General features: G+C 70.7%; 1 protein-coding gene across 1 annotated transcript; it reads left to right on the top strand.

Annotated features, from left to right (window-relative positions):
* Positions 1-579: 579 nt before the first annotated feature.
* Positions 580-14137, top strand: ABCA7 (ATP binding cassette subfamily A member 7; the record flags this gene model as incomplete). The annotated part of the gene is made up of 50 exons (XM_082331115.1): positions 580-645; positions 755-848; positions 1063-1204; positions 1287-1414; positions 1481-1602; positions 1679-1873; positions 1989-2078; positions 2212-2449; positions 2579-2718; positions 2796-2912; positions 3054-3233; positions 3307-3515; positions 3617-3793; positions 3993-4215; positions 4318-4539; positions 4658-4862; positions 4933-5049; positions 5200-5371; positions 5581-5712; positions 5797-5936; positions 6019-6156; positions 6305-6516; positions 6655-6727; positions 6988-7190; positions 7331-7379; positions 7584-7646; positions 8126-8143; positions 8331-8485; positions 8578-8702; positions 8794-8892; positions 9122-9317; positions 9447-9541; positions 9771-9803; positions 10043-10148; positions 10237-10311; positions 10554-10723; positions 10792-10969; positions 11069-11184; positions 11389-11533; positions 11621-11744; positions 11849-11978; positions 12070-12190; positions 12318-12380; positions 12457-12563; positions 12819-12960; positions 13030-13164; positions 13241-13344; positions 13435-13527; positions 13636-13873; positions 13952-14137. 50 exons carry the CDS (start codon positions 580-582, stop codon positions 14135-14137), a joined length of 6801 nt encoding a protein of 2266 aa, XP_082187241.1.
* Between the last annotated feature and the right edge of the window lie 776 nt (positions 14138-14913).

Below are 14913 nucleotides of genomic sequence, written 5' to 3'. Positions count from 1 at the left end.
CTCGGGGGCACCTGCGGGACCTGTGTGCCTGAGCTCATGCCTCAAGCCCATTGCACAGGGGCAATTTCCCCTCCTGGGGCACTGAGGGTCTCACCAGAAACACCCGACCTCGCTGCTGGCCCAGCCACGTCCCTCCCACGGGGAAACTGAGGCACAGGCAGGTCCCAGGCCTCCCTCGGGCTGCCCAGCTCTCCGGGGCTCGGAGCCGGGGCTGCTGGGGTGCCCGGCTGCTCCCCGTGCTCGGCATGGCGTGTGAATCGTGTTCATCGCTCCTAACGCAGCGCTGACCTGCAGGGACTTGCAGAGCTTGTGCCCTATTTTGCTGCTTTTTGTTTAGAAAGGAATGAGATTTGAGGGCTTTGCTCTGGAAAGGAGCTTTGCTGCAGGAATGCTGGGCCGGCTCCTGCCAGCCCCCCGAGCTCAGCCGTGTGCCCGGCACTTTGCCCGGTGTGCGATGAGCCCCGAGCCAGAGGGAAGCGAGAGCCCCGACCGTCGCCCCCAGCTTGGTGCTGACCCCCCGCTCTCGCCCGCAGCCGGAGCCGAGTGGGGCGCAGGGCAGGTGCCCCCCGCCCCCCTGCCATGGCCGTGGGCACCCAGCTGGGGCTGCTGCTCTGGAAAAACTTCACCTACCGCCGGCGGCAGCGGGTGAGCGGGTACCCGGGGCAGGAGGGCACCCAGAGCCTGGCACAGGGGCAGGCAGAGCCCTGGGCACCGATGGAGACAGGGACCCCCCCAACCATGGGTCTCTCCCCAGATCCAGCTGGCCATCGAGCTCCTGTGGCCCCTCTTCCTCTTCTTCATCTTGATCTCGGTGCGGCAATCCCACCCGCCCTTCAAGCAGCATGAGTGTGAGTGTCCTGTGCCCCGGGGCGGGCAGACCCCCGTGTCTGCCAGAGACCCCCTTGCGTGGGAGCCCCGGAGGGCCCTGGGGTGGCACTGGGGGGGACAAACCCGGGAGGTGGACGTGAGCCAGGGGCTCGCTGCTGTATCCCACTCGGGTGTGTGCGTGGCACCAGGGGTCCCGTGCTGCCCCCCCCGGACCCGTCCCCCCCTCTCCCGCAGGCCACTTCCCCAACAAGGCCCTGCCCTCGGCCGGGACCCTGCCCTGGCTCCAGGGCATCGTCTGCAACATCAACAACCCCTGCTTTCGGCACCCGACGGCGGGAGAGGCCCCCGGCGTGGTGGGCAACTTCGACGGCTCCATGTGAGCGGCGGGGGGCGAGGGGCTGCGGGGCCTGACCGGGCAGTGGGGCTGGGGTCTCACCGCCCGCCCCGCGCACCCGCAGCCTCTCCCGCTTGCTGGCCGAAGCCCGGCAGGTCCTGCTCCGCGTCGACAGGCAGCAGCTCCTGCGCAGCTTCGCCCGGCTCCTGCCTGCCTTGCGCCGGCTCCGGGGGAGCGGGGCTCAGCAGAGGGGTGAGCACCGGGAACGGGGGGCACTGGGGGAGCGAGACCCCCCCGGCTGACCCCTGCGCCCCCCAGCCCTGCCAGTGAGGGACTACCTGAGAGAGGACGAGACCTTCTCGCGGTTCCTCCGGACCAACACGTCTCTTCCCCCCGCGCTGGTGGACGAGCTGATGGGGGCTCAGCTCAGCCCCCGCATCGTGAGTGTCGGCGCAGCGCCCGCTCCCGGTGCCCGCGGTGCTGGGGGCTGCGGCGCGACCCTCCCTCTCCCGCCAGTTCTCCCTGGCGGGCACCCGCCTCCCGCTGAAGGCCGTGGTCTGCAATGCCTCGGAGCTGGGGGGCTTCTTGGCGGGGGGCGACGCTGCCTCCACCCAGCGCCTGCAGCAAGGGCTCTGCACCCTGCCCGGCCCCCAGCTCCGCGCCATGGAGGGCTCCTTCCTCTCCCAGCTTGACCTCCCCTGGCTCCTGGCGGTGAGCCCCCAGCCCGGCCGGGCGCTGGGACGCACTGGGTGCTGGAAGGCGCTGCGGCAGAGACCCCTGGCCATCCCGGAGGGGCTGTGACCCCCTTCCCATGCTCCCCTTGCAGGAACAGCTGAGCTCGGAGGTGGGCAGCATCACTGGCACCGTGGAAGCCTTGGGCACCTTCCTGCGGGATGCAGCATCCCTGATGGAGGAGGTAGCACCCCGCTCCCCACACAAGTGCCCCCCACCCACTGCCATGCACCCCAGCGGTGCCCCACTCCCCCTGGTGTCCCTGGGCATGCCGGTCCCCCGCAGCCCCGCTCTGCTCCCCATCCCGCTCTCCCCAGGTCTCCTCCATGACCAGCCTTGCTGAGCTGCGGCGGGAGCTCGGGGCGCTGACGGCCCCCAACACCAGCACCTCCGGCTCGGGCGCCTTCGCGGCCCTGTCGCGTGTCGCCTGTGGGCACCCCGAGGGTGGGGGGCTCAGGGTCCCCTCCCTCAACTGGTACGAGGACAACGACGTCAAAGCCTTCCTGGACCGCAACAGCTCGGAGCGGAGAGCCACGGATGCGGGCAGCGCCAGCAGTGAGCGGGCTGGGCTGCGGGGGGCTTGGCCGGGGGCTTGCTGGGCACGGCCCCCCGGGGCTGGCCGGGAGGCGGCAGGGGCCAGTGGCGGGGGGCCAGTGGCGAGGGCTCGGCTCTGTCCCCACCCAGGTCCCTTCTGCCGAGAGCTGCTCCGCAGCCTGGAGTCCAGCCCCCTTTCGCAGATCTTCTGGCGGGGGATCAAGCCCCTCTTCGTGGGTAAGATCCTGTACGCGCCGCCCGGCCCCGGCCCCGACAGCATCATGGCTGAAGTGAGTGGGGGGCTCCGGAGGGGCGGGGGGTCCCACGAGTCCCACCCCGGCCCTGCCTCACCCCCTGCCCCACGCAGGTGAACCGGACCTTCCGGGAGCTGGCAGTGCTGGGGGAGGCGGGGGGCGCCTGGCGGGAGCTGGGACCCCGCATCTACGCCTTCCTCAACGGCAGCCTGGAGATGCAGGTCCTCCGGGTGCGCGACCCCCAGACCCTCTCCCCATCAGGGACCGGGCTGCGGTGGGATGCGGGATCGGGGTGCGGTGGGGTGCAGCCGGGGCTCCTGGCCAGGAGCGGGGTGGGATGCATTGCTCCGCGGTACCCTGGTGCTTTGCAGGACGTGCTGCTGGCCCCGGGGACGGCCCAGCTCCTGGACGGGTTCCTCAATGGCACCTCCTGGAAGCTGCCGGCGCTGGCTGAGTTCCTGGCGGGGCCGGCGGCAGGGCCGGGGCTCACCTGGCACCGGGTGTACGCTGATGTCGACGTGGTCCTGAGCACGCTGTCGCAGTTCATGGAGGTGCGTGTCGCTGCAGCTGCCTGGGCGGGCTGGCTCCCCGAGCCCCGCTGAGCCCTGCCTGCCCTGCCTGCAGTGTGTCTGCCTGGACAAGATCGAGGCGGTGGCCACCGAGGAGCAGTTGGTGGCCCGGGCCCTGGAGCTGCTGGAGGAGCAGCAGTTCTGGGCAGCTGTGGTCTTTGAGCCCCCCACCAACGCCACGGCCCCCGCGCTGCCCCCCCACGTCCGCTACAAGATCCGCATGGACATCGACGATGTCACAAGGACCAACAAGATCAAGGACAGGTCGGGGGACGCCTGCCCCTTCGGTCTCCCCAACCACCCGAGCAACCTGTGCCCATGGTATTGGGGGGGGTCCCCCTCCCAGCACCATGCTCTGCCCCCAGGTTTTGGGACCCGGGACCCGCGGCCGACCCCTTCAGCGACCTGCGCTACGTCTGGGGGGGGTTCGTCTACGTGCAGGACCTGGTGGAGCAGGCAGTGGTGCGGGTGCAGACCGGGGCTGCCCCGCGGACGGGGGTCTACGTCCAGCAAATGCCCTACCCCTGCTACGTGGACGACGTGTGAGTGGGCATCGGGGGCGGCCCTGGCCCCCCGGGACCCTCGAGTGACCCGCTGCTGCGGGGGACGGGGCTGAGCATCCTGCAGCATCTCTGCCCTGGGGAGGCGGCGTGGGGCTGGTCCGTGGCCCGGCCGTCCCCTGCCCGGCGGTGGCCCGGGGCGTCAGGCTGGAGGTGGAAGGGCTGGTGCCATCTCCCCCAGGTTCCTGCGGGTCCTGAACCGCTCGCTGCCCCTCTTCATGACGCTGGCCTGGATCTACTCGGTGGCCATGATCATCAAGGGGGTAGTGCATGAGAAGGAGACGCGTCTCAAGGAGACCATGAAGACCATGGGGCTGAGCAGCGGGATCCTCTGGCTCAGCTGGTTCCTCAGCAGCTTCATCCCCTTCCTCCTCAGCTGTGCCCTCCTCGTCCTCATCCTCAAGGCAGGTTGCAGGGCACGGGGGACAGCGCGGGTTACATGGGGAGCGTCAGGGCTGGGAGCCAGTGCGGGGTCTCTGCAGGCTCCAACCTGCCTCAATCCGCAGCTGGGAAACATCCTGCCCTACAGCGACCCGGCTGTCATCTTCCTCTTCCTCGGCACCTTCTCGGTGGCCACCATCAGCCAGTGCTTCCTCATCAGCACCTTCTTCCCCCGCGCCAACCTGGCCTCGGCTTGCGGCGGGATCATCTACTTCTCCCTCTACCTGCCCTACGTGCTGTGCGTTGCCTGGCGCGACCACGTCACCTTCCCGCTCCGCGTCCTCGTGGTGAGCGGCCGTGGCTGCCCCCTCCCTGATGCCCGTCGCGTGCCCCGGGCGGGGGCTTTGGGGCTGAACCCCCCCGGGCCGGTCTTTCTGCCCACGCCGCCGTTCTTGCCGCCACCAGAGCCTGCTGTCACCAGTGGCCTTCGGCTTCGGCTGCGAGTACTTCTCCCTCTACGAGGAGCAGGGGGTGGGCATCCAGTGGCACAACCTGGGCACCAGCCCTGTGCCAGGAGACCCCTACAACTTTGCCACGGCCATGGGGCTGCTGCTGCTGGATGCCGGCCTCTACGGCCTGGCCACCTGGTACCTCGAGGGCGTCTTCCCAGGTGAGCGCGGCGCCCCCGGCCCCTGGCAGCCGCCCCTGCCCCGGCCCCGCTCAGCCCCCGTCTGCTGCAGGTCAGTACGGGATCCCCAAGCCTTGGAATTTCCCCTTCCTGAAGAGCTACTGGCTTGGAGAGCCGTCCTTGGCCGGGCACCCCCCGTACCCCACCAGCCCCCTCACTGCACCCCAAGGTGAGCCCCTGCCCCTGCCCACCCCAGAGCTGGGCTTGAGACCTCCTGCCCGGGCTTTGCCCCGCAGCGGGGGTCCTGCCCCATGGCAGGGGGTCCTGCTGTCTGTGGCGAGGGGTCCTGCCGGGGACGTGACCCTCCGGTGGCTTCCAGTGCTGGTGGAGGAGCCGCCTGCCCAGCTCCAGCCCGGCGTCTCCATCCGCAACCTGGTGAAGATTTACCGCGACAGCAGCCGCGTGGCCATCAACGGGCTGAGCCTGGACTTCTACGAGGGGCAGATCACCTCCTTCCTGGGCCACAACGGGGCCGGCAAGACCACCACCATGTGAGCTGGCGGGGCTGGGGTCTGCCCAGGGGGGCTGCGTGGCCACGGCCGGGGACAGGAGCTGAGCCTGGCTCTGCCCTGGCGCTGTCCCGACCTGGGTCCCCACGAGACCGGGCTCTGAGTGCCCCATGTAGAACAGGGCACCTGGGCCCCGAGCCCCACTGGTCCTGTGCTCCGTGACCCCCTTTCCCTGCCGCTCCCCCATCCAGGTCCATCCTGACCGGCCTCCTGCCCCCCACCTCCGGCACTGCCTATATCCTGGGCTGGGACATCCGCTCTGACATCGACAGCATCCGCAAAACCATGGGGATGTGTCCCCAGCACAACGTGCTCTTCGACATGTAGGCAGGGGCAGGGCAGGCGGGGGGAGCAGCGCTGGGGGCTGGCGCAGGCAGGGCTGCCCACCTCACCCCTGCCTGCCCCAGCCTGACGGTGGAGGAGCACGTCTGGTTCTACGGGCGGCTGAAGGGGCTGTCAGAGGAGCAGGTGAAAGCGGAGATGGAGCAGCTGATCCAGGACACGGGGCTGCCCCACAAGCGCCGGGAGCAGACCAGGAACCTCTCGGGTGCGTGTGGGGGACAGGACCAGCGCCCAAGCGGGGATCCGTGGCCCCAGCCCCCCCCAACGCTCTCCCTGCTGCCCCGCAGGTGGGATGCAGCGGAAGCTCTCGGTGGCCATCGCCTTCGTGGGCGGCTCCCGGGTGGTCATCCTGGACGAGCCCACGGCCGGCGTTGATCCCTACTCCCGCCGCAGCATCTGGGAGCTGCTGCTCAAGTACCGCAAAGGTCAGGGCTGGGGGGACCCCGCTTTCCCCTCTCTGCATCCGAGCCCCCCAGCCGTGGAGAACTGGCAGCAGAGTCTGTGGGGCGAGCAGGGGGACGTGCCGGTGGGGAGATGCCCACAGAGGGGGTCCAGCCCGCTGCCTGCCCCCAGGCCGCACCATCATCCTGTCCACCCACTACATGGACGAGGCGGAGCTGCTGGGGGACCGCACTGCCATCATCTCGCAGGGCCGGCTCTGCTGCTGCGGGTCCCCGCTCTTCCTCAAGGCCCGGCTGGGCACTGGCTACCACCTCACCCTGGTGAAGCGGGAGCAGGTTGGGACGGGCGGCAGCACCGGCGCTGTCCCCGGCACCACCAAAAAGGTGGGTCCCTGAGCCGCGCTGAGCATCAGCCAAAAGGGTGGCTGGTGCCTCCGTCCTGGGTATCGGGGGAACACCGAGCCCCGGGCTTGGGGCCGGATCCTGCCGCAGGGTGCCAGGCTCCGGCGCCCTTTCCCGCAGGACGGCAGTGACTCGGAGCACAGCAGCGACACGGGCCTGGGCAGCGAGCGGGGCAGCGAGGCCAGCGCCATGGGTGAGGGTCCCGTCCCTCCCTGCGCCCTCAGCACGGCGTCACCCCCCGGGTGCTCTCCCCGTGTCCCCCATCGGCTGGTGGGGGGCCTGTGGGTGCATTCAGCTCTTGGCTCCCCTGCACTGGTGGGGCAGAAGGGGCTCCCTGCCCTCCTGCCCCCGCAAACCCCCAGACCGGGGTGCAGGGCACACGCCAGCTTTGGCCAGCTCCTGTGCTGGCCACCAGCTCCTGCCCCAGGTTTCCAGCCTTCCCTGTCCCCCCAGATGTGGCCCAGCTGTCGGTGCTGATCCAGAAGCTGGTCCCCGGCTCCCGGCTGGTGGAGGACATCGGCCACGAGGTGCTTTTCGTCCTGCCCTACAGCGGGGCCAAGGACGGGGCCTTTGGGGAGCTCTTCCGTGAGCTGGACGCCCGCCTGGGGGAACTGGGCATCTCCAGCTACGGCATATCCGACACCACCCTGGAAGAGGTACTCGGAGGAGCCGCGGCTCCGGGGGTGCCCGCCCTCCCTGGAGCTCTGCCGGGGGCTGCCTGCAAGCTGGGGGATTTGCCTTGCCGGGCGGTGGGTGCTGGTGGCTGTGTTTAATGCCAGCCCCCTCCTGCCCTCAGATCTTTCTGAAGGTGGCCCAGGACATGGGGGTGGACGCTGACACGGCAGGTAAAATCCCTCGGTGCTGGCTGGAGCTGAGCTGGGGGGAGATGCTTAGCAGCCCAGAGCAGAGGGGTGCGGGTGTCCCCAGCACCCCATGTGGCCCTCACCCTTCCCAGGGCTGGGGTCCCCGCTGGGAGCACCCATGGGTGCAGGGAGGTGTCAGGCCGTGGCATGTGTCCCACCCTGCCGCTCTCACCCCCGTTTTGTCAGGCACCAGGAGAGGAGCAGCCCCCGGCCAGGGCGCGGACGCGGAAGCAGCCGACGGGGAGCTGGGTAAAGCTGAGACCTGGGACCCCCGAGCTGCCCAGCCCCTGCCGCTGGGTGCCCCCTGCCTTCACCCCCTGGGCTGGGGCCGGGGCCGGGGTCCGTGTCCTTCCAGGCACATGCCCACCCAAGCAGGCATCCCTTTGGGCACACGTCCTTCTGGGCAGGGGGAGGCTCTGGGACACTCGTGCAGCATCACTCCGGCCCGGCCTCGGGGTGTTCCCCAGGGCGTCGGGCAGGGCGAGGAGCAGGGATGGTGGCGGGTTTGGGGGAGTCCGGCTCTGCACAGGGGTTGGGATGGGACATGAAATCCCAGGGGATGTATCCAAGCCCCTTCTCCTGGAGACAGAGCTGGTGTGGGGGCAGCTGCGGGAGTCTGGAGGGGCTGCGATAGCCTGGGGAGCCGGCTCTGCCCTGGGTCGGTGCTAACCCCGGCCGGGCAGGCACCGGCGTGGCTATAACCCCTCTTTCTTCTCCTTTGCACTGAGCCCAAGGAGCCCGGCGAGGTAGGAGCTGGGGACTTGGGGGGCTGGGGGGCTCCCGTCGCGTCCCTGCAATCAGCGCCCCATCCCCGCTGGGGTGGGGGATGCCTCTGCCAGCGCACCGTCCCCCCGCACGCCACCCGGCACGAGTGCCTGCCCCTCGCCACCGGCTCGGCCGGGGCTGGGGCCAGACCCGTCTCTGCCCTTGCAGCGGAGGAGCCCCGGGAGACGGACCTGCTGCGCGGGGCGGCCGGGCAGGCCTGCCACAGGGTGCGGGGCTGGGCGCTCACCCGCCAGCAGCTCCGCGCCCTCTTCATCAAGAGGATGCTCCACGCCCGACGCAGCACCCGGGGCTTCTTCGCGCAGGTACGGCCCGGGGATGGGGCCGTGGTGCGGAGGGTGGGGAGGGGATGGGGCAGGAGGGTGTGGAGCCAGCCCTGACCCCCGGCCCCCGGCAGATTGTCCTGCCTGCTGTCTTTGTCTGCGTTGCGCTGCTCTTCAGCCTCATCGTGCCGCCCTTCGGGAAGTACCCGCCGCTGCGCCTCCAGCCCTGGATGTACGGGCAGCAGTTCACCTTCTTCAGGTGTGCCCCCATCCCTGTGTCCCCCTGTGTCCCTCATCCCTGTGTCCCACATCCCCTGTGGCCGCCGGCTCACTCCCACATCTCCTGGCAGCAACGACGCCCCGGAGGACCCCGACACAGCTCGGCTCCTGGGCGCGCTCCTGGCCGAGCCGGGCTTCGGCACTAAGTGCATGAAGGATGCTGGGGAGGCGTGAGTGCCTGCGCCCCACGGGGCCGGGGCTGGGAGGGGGCAGCTTGGGCTCGGCCCCCGCCTCGGCGCCTGCCTCTCCCCCAGGAGCAGCCCTGCCAGCCGGTGCCGTGCCGCGGGAGCCCCCGCCATCCCTGTGGCAGGGGGTGATGGCAGCCGCAGGCAGGGGCAGGTCCCGATGCCTCTGGCTCACACCAGGCTGGTAACGGGGGTCTCTCTCCCGGGTGCCCAGGATGGAGCCGTGCCCCCCAGCTTCCCACCCCGACGGCTTCTCAGCCCCGCCGGCCCCCCCGGCCCTGCTGGAAGCACTGCGGCAGGGGAACTGGACACGGGCCGAGCCGTCGCCCCCCTGCCAGTGCAGCGGGCCGGGGGCTCACAGGATGCTGCCCGACTGTCCCGAGGGGGCCGGGGGGCCCCCGCCGCCCCAGGTAACCCCCAGCCTGCAGCGGGGCCAGCCCGGCCCTGGGACACTGGAGCTGCTGGCTGCGGGTGCAGGTGATGCTCTGGGGAGGCCAGCGGGGCTGTGTGTCCATCCAGCCTGTCTGTCTGTCCCCCAGGTGCAAAGGGGCACGGGCGACATCCTGCAGAACCTGACGGGCAGGAACATCTCCGACTACCTGGTGAAGACCTACCCCCAGATCATCCGTCAGGGGTGAGTGGTGGGGCCGGGGACACCGCGGGGAAGACGGGCAGGGCTTTGGCACAAGCTGCCGCTGAGCTGGAAGCAGGGAGGGACGCTGGGGACCAAACCCAGCCAGGGCTGCAGGCAGCAAGGACACCGTAGGGTAAGGGGGAAGCGCCGGGGGGCTTGTGGCTGGGCGGGCAGGCACTGCCCTAACATCTCCTCGGGGGTATTTCTCCCCCCACCCCATTTCTTTCAGGCTGAGGAACAAGAAGTGGGTGAACGAGCAGAGGTGAGCCCAGGGAGCGGCTGGGGTCTCGCACAGATGGGGTGGAGGGGCAGGAGCTCCCCTGCGGAGCTGGGCAGAGCCTGAGCAATCTGCAGGCAGCGTCCTCATCTGGGCAACCTCAGCCGGTCACTGCGTGCCCCTCACCATGGCATCTGGGCGGGTGGGTGCCCAGACCAGGGTGGAGGGGCTGGGAGGGTTTCCATGGGATGGCAGGTTTGGAAGTGCCCGTCTCTCCCCCACAGGTACGGTGGCTTTTCTCTGGGTGCTGGCAGCTCCCAGGCCCTGCCGTCGGCGGCAGAGGTGGACAAGGCGGTGCTGGAGCTCCGGGCACTGTTCAATGTCACCCCGGTACGGCCGGGCCTCTGACCCCCCGGCTCGGCTCCGGCATCCCGGTGCCGGCCCGAGCCCGCTCCTCACCCTGTGTTCCCTCACCCAGGGCAGCCCCTCGGATCGGCTCCTGGGCAACCTCAGCCACTTCATCGAGGGCTTGGACGCTCGCAGGAACATCAAGGTGCGCCCGGCCCCGGGGCGGGGGGTCCCCCAGGGGCGAGAGCTGGGCGGCAGCAGGGAGCAGAGCACCCGGGTCCCCATCCAGGGCTGGAGCAGCTTGAGAGGGACCAAGCCCAGCCGAGGCTGGAGGGGAGCAGGAGCCCGGAGGGGAGCAGGGTGCTGCGGGCGCAGCCAGCGGCGGTGCCGGGGTGGGTGCCGGGGTGGCAGGGGCGCTCTGACCTGCCGGGCTCCCCTGGGCTGTAGGTCTGGTTCAACAACAAGGGCTGGCACGCCATGGTCTCCTTCCTCAACGTGGCCAGCAACGGGCTGCTGCGTTCCCGGCTGCCTGCCGGGACCGACCCCACGCTCTACGGCATCACGGCCACCAACCACCCCCTCAACCTCACCAAGGAGCAGCTCTCGGAGGCCGCCCTGTGAGTGCCAGGGACGGGGGCTCCCCCAGGCCCCCCCGTCCCCGGCTGAGCCCTTTCCTCCACGGCAGGATGGCCACCTCGGTGGACGTGCTGGTCTCCATCTGCGTGATCTTCGCCATGTCCTTCGTCCCGGCCAGCTTCGTGCTCTTCCTCATCGAGGAGCGGGTCAGCAAGGCCAAGCACTTGCAGTTCGTCAGCGGGATGAAGCCGGTCACCTACTGGCTGGGCAACTTTGCCTGGGACATGGTGCGGGACAGGGACGGGGACAGGGATGGGGACAGGGATGGGGTACAGCTCCCGGGGAGACAGGTCCCATTTGTGACCCCCACTTCTTCATGTCTGCAGTGCAACTACCTGGTCCCTGCGCTGCTGGTCATCCTCATCTTCCTCTGCTTCCAGCAGAAGTCCTACGTGTCCTCCGCCAACCTGCCCTCCCTGGTCCTGCTGCTGCTGCTCTACGGGTGAAGGGCCAGCGGATCCCAGCGGGGGCTCAGCCCGCCGGGGCTGGACCCCGGGGAAGGGGGGGCACAGGGGGCTCTGAGCGGGGCTGGGGGCAGCCCTGGCTCGGGGGGTTGTGGTGATGGGGTCAGGTGCCGGCTTGCCCTGCCGTGCCCCCCGGGACGGGAGGCGCACCTCGGCCAGCCCCTGCCTCTCTGCCCCTCCAGCTGGTCCATCACCCCCCTGATGTACCCAGCCTCCTTCCTCTTCAGCATCCCCAGCACCGCCTACGTGGCCCTGACGTGCATCAACCTCTTCATCGGCATCAACGGCAGCGTGGCCACCTTCGTGCTGGAGCTCTTCGTGGACCAAGTGAGCCCCCGGGCTGCCCTGGACCCCCGTCCCGTCCCTGTGGGGCCAGTGCCAGCCCCCCCATCCCTCTCCTCGCTGCCCCGGCAGAACCTCAACAACATCAACCGCATCCTGAAGAAAGTTTTCCTCATCTTCCCCCACTTCTGCCTGGGCCGAGGCCTCATCGACATGGTGAAGAACCAGGCGATGGCTGATGCCTTTGAGAGGTTTGGTGAGTCCGGGGGTGTCGGGGCTGCTCCCCCTCCCCAAAGCCCGGCCAGCGCGGGGGCCCTCCCCGGCGTCCCCCCCTCCTACAGCCCCTCTCACCGCTCGCAGGGGACAAGCACTTCGTGTCCCCCCTCTCCTGGGATCTGGCAGGGAAGAACATGTTCGCCATGGCCATTGAGGGCATCATCTTCTTCCTCTTCACCCTCCTGCTGCAATACCGCTTCTTCCTGCGGCTCGGGTGAGAACCGGCCGTGGGGCGGCCGTGGGGCGGCTGTGGGGCGGCCGTGGGGCAGGCAGCCCTGGAAGTGCCCCACCGCTGTTGCCCCCAGGCCGCGGGCTCTGCAGCTGCCCTCGCTGGGGGAGGAGGACCGGGACGTGGCCAGGGAGCGGGCGAGGGTGGGCAGCACCCCTCCGCACGGCCACCTCCTGCTGCTGAAGGACCTGACCAAGGTGCGTGCCGTGGGGCCGGCCCCTGCCCCGGCCCTCGCTGCGGGGCCCCAGCCTCTCCCGTACCCCCGCTCCCGCTGGCGGGTGACGGGTGGGGAGCACCCAGCACCGCCTCGGCTCTGCCGCGCAGGTGTACCGGCGCAGGAAGGCTCCGGCGGTGGACCGGCTCTGCGTGGCCATTCCCCCCGGGGAGGTGAGTGCTGGACAGACGGACAGATGGCACCGCGGGCAGGGCCGGGGCTGCCATAACCCTGGTCTGCGCCCCGCAGTGCTTCGGCCTCCTGGGGGTGAACGGCGCGGGGAAGACCTCCACCTTCAAGATGCTGACGGGGGACACAGAGGTGACGCTGGGGGAGGCCTGGCTGAAAGGGCACAGGTGGGGGAGACGGAGGGACCCCGCGGCCGGCCCGCTGCTCCCCTCTCCTTGTCCCCGACAGCCTGCTGTCGTCCCTGTCCCCCCCCGTGCTCCTCCTTGCCCTCGTCCCTGCAGCGTGCTTGCGCTCAGTTTTGTCCTCCTCCTCGTCCTTGCAGCGTGCTCATCCCTATTCCCACGGTGTGCTCAGCCTCGTCCCTGTCCCTGGAGCTTGTCCCCATCCCCACCGCGTGCTCAGCCGTGTCCCCATCCCCGCAGCGTGCTCACCGACCTGCAGTCCGTCCACCAGCACATGGGCTACTGCCCCCAGTTCGATGCCATCACGGACCTGCTGACGGGGCGGGAGCACCTGGAGTTTTACAGCCGCCTGCGCGGTGTCCCAGAGGAGGAGACCTCCAGGGTAGGGCCCGCGCCCCGGCCCCCCCATCCCCGGGGACCCCCATCCTCATCCCCGCCGTGTCTCTCTCAGGTGGCTCAGTGGGGCATCGCCAAGCTGGGGCTGGGGCCACACGCGGACCGGCCGGCGGGCAAGTACAGCGGGGGCAACAAGCGCAAGCTCTCCACGGCCATAGCCCTCCTCGGCTCCCCGCCCGTCGTCTTCCTGGTGAGCGGGGGCAGCGGGGTCCCGTGGCAGCGCCTGGCCCCTGCCCGGGCTGACAGCGCCGCCGGGGCCGTTGCAGGATGAGCCCACGACGGGGATGGACCCGCAAGCCCGGCGGTTCCTGTGGGACTGCATCCTCAGCGTCATCCGGGAGGGCAGGTCCGTGGTGCTCACGTCCCACAGGTGAGCCCCCACCTCGTCCTGGGGTCTGCGGCACCCCCAGAGCCGAGCACCCCTCTGCCCCCGCGGGGCCTCACGCCTCCCCCCCGGCAGCATGGAGGAGTGCGAGGCGCTGTGCACGAGGATGGCCATCATGGTCAACGGCCGGTTCCGCTGCCTGGGCAGCGTCCAGCACCTCAAGAACCGGTAACGGGACTCGGGGCTCGGGGAGGGCTCCGGCAGCCGAGGGGCAGCCACCCTGCGGGGACGGGGACGCGGCCGGTCCCTGCAGCGATGCCCCCCTCTCCCGCACAGGTTTGGGGACGGGTACACGGTGGTGGTGCGGGTGGGCGGCCCTGGGCCGGCGCCGGTGGAGAGCCTGATGCAGCACCGCTTCCCCGGCATCGTGCTCAAGGAGCGGCACGGGGGGCTGCTGCAGTACCAGCTGCCCTCCCGCGCCGGCTCCCTGGCCAGCGTCTTCAGCGTCCTGGCGGCCCACCGCGGCCCCTGCCACATCGAGGACTACTCTGTGTCCCAGACCACCCTCGACCAGGTAACAGGGGATGCGGGGCGCGAGGGCGCGGGGGCCGGGGTCCTGCCGGTGCTGCCCCTCACCCTGCCCTCCCCACAGGTCTTTGTGCACTTTGCCAGGGAACAGAGCGACGAGGACCCCGGGGGGTCCGCGGCCCCCGGGCAGGATGCGGCCCCCGGGCAGGATGTGGCCCCCGGGCAGGATGTGGTCCCAGTGATGCTCAGCCCCGGGAGGAGGCTGACACCGTTCCTGGAGGACGACAGCTACCAGGAGAGCGCTGTCTGAGCGGGACCCCGCGGACCCCCTCCCCAGCCATCACCGCAGCACGACCGGGGGGCCCGGGGCTTCTGGCCACCCCGGACCCCCAGAGCTGCGCGGGGGCCTGGCTGCATCCCTCCCACCGACGCGGGGCCACCGTCCCAGTCCGGGCCCTGGGGAGGGCCAGAGCGCCAGGGCAGGGCTGGCCCCAGCTCCCCCTCGGCGGGGCTGCACCCCCGGGGCTGAGCTGGGCGGGGGGGTCCTGCCCGGGTGCTGGGGGGGCCCTGGGACCCCTCTGCCAGAGCAGAGCCTGCTGTAAGAGAGCAATGAAATAAACCCCCGTGGCACCCCGGGGCTGGGTCGCCCTCGCACCGCTGCAGCCCCGCAGAGTGGCCGAAGGTCAGCCAGGGTCTTCCTCGCCCTGGATGGTGCCCGGGCAGGGGCTGGCGGCAGCGGGCTGGGCAGGGGTCCCTGCGCGCCGCCCGCCCTGGGGCTCCTTCCTCTGCGCCTTCTCCCCCTCCGGGGTGCCCCTGGGCGGGGCAGGGGTCTCACCCCCTCGGGGGACCTGAGCAGGGCTGGGCTGAGCCCCCCGGGCCGGGGGGCACAAAGGTTTCGGGGTGCCCGGCTCCCCCCTCGCCCCGGGACCCCTCGCCTCTGGCAGGGGGGCACGGACCTTCCCCCCGCGGCTCTGCCGGGCCCGCGGCGCGCCGCAGCTCCGGGGGCCGCGCTGCGGGGGGGTCCCCGCCCTCGGGGGGATCCTCGGCAGGGAGCGGGGGCCAAAAAAGGGGCCCCCCCGGCGTGGG

Source organism: Platalea leucorodia (assembly GCF_965183815.1).
Source record: "Platalea leucorodia genome assembly, chromosome: 21".
Classification (NCBI taxonomy): Eukaryota; Metazoa; Chordata; class Aves; order Pelecaniformes; family Threskiornithidae; genus Platalea; species Platalea leucorodia.
This window is presented reverse-complemented; position numbering and strand designations above follow the sequence as displayed.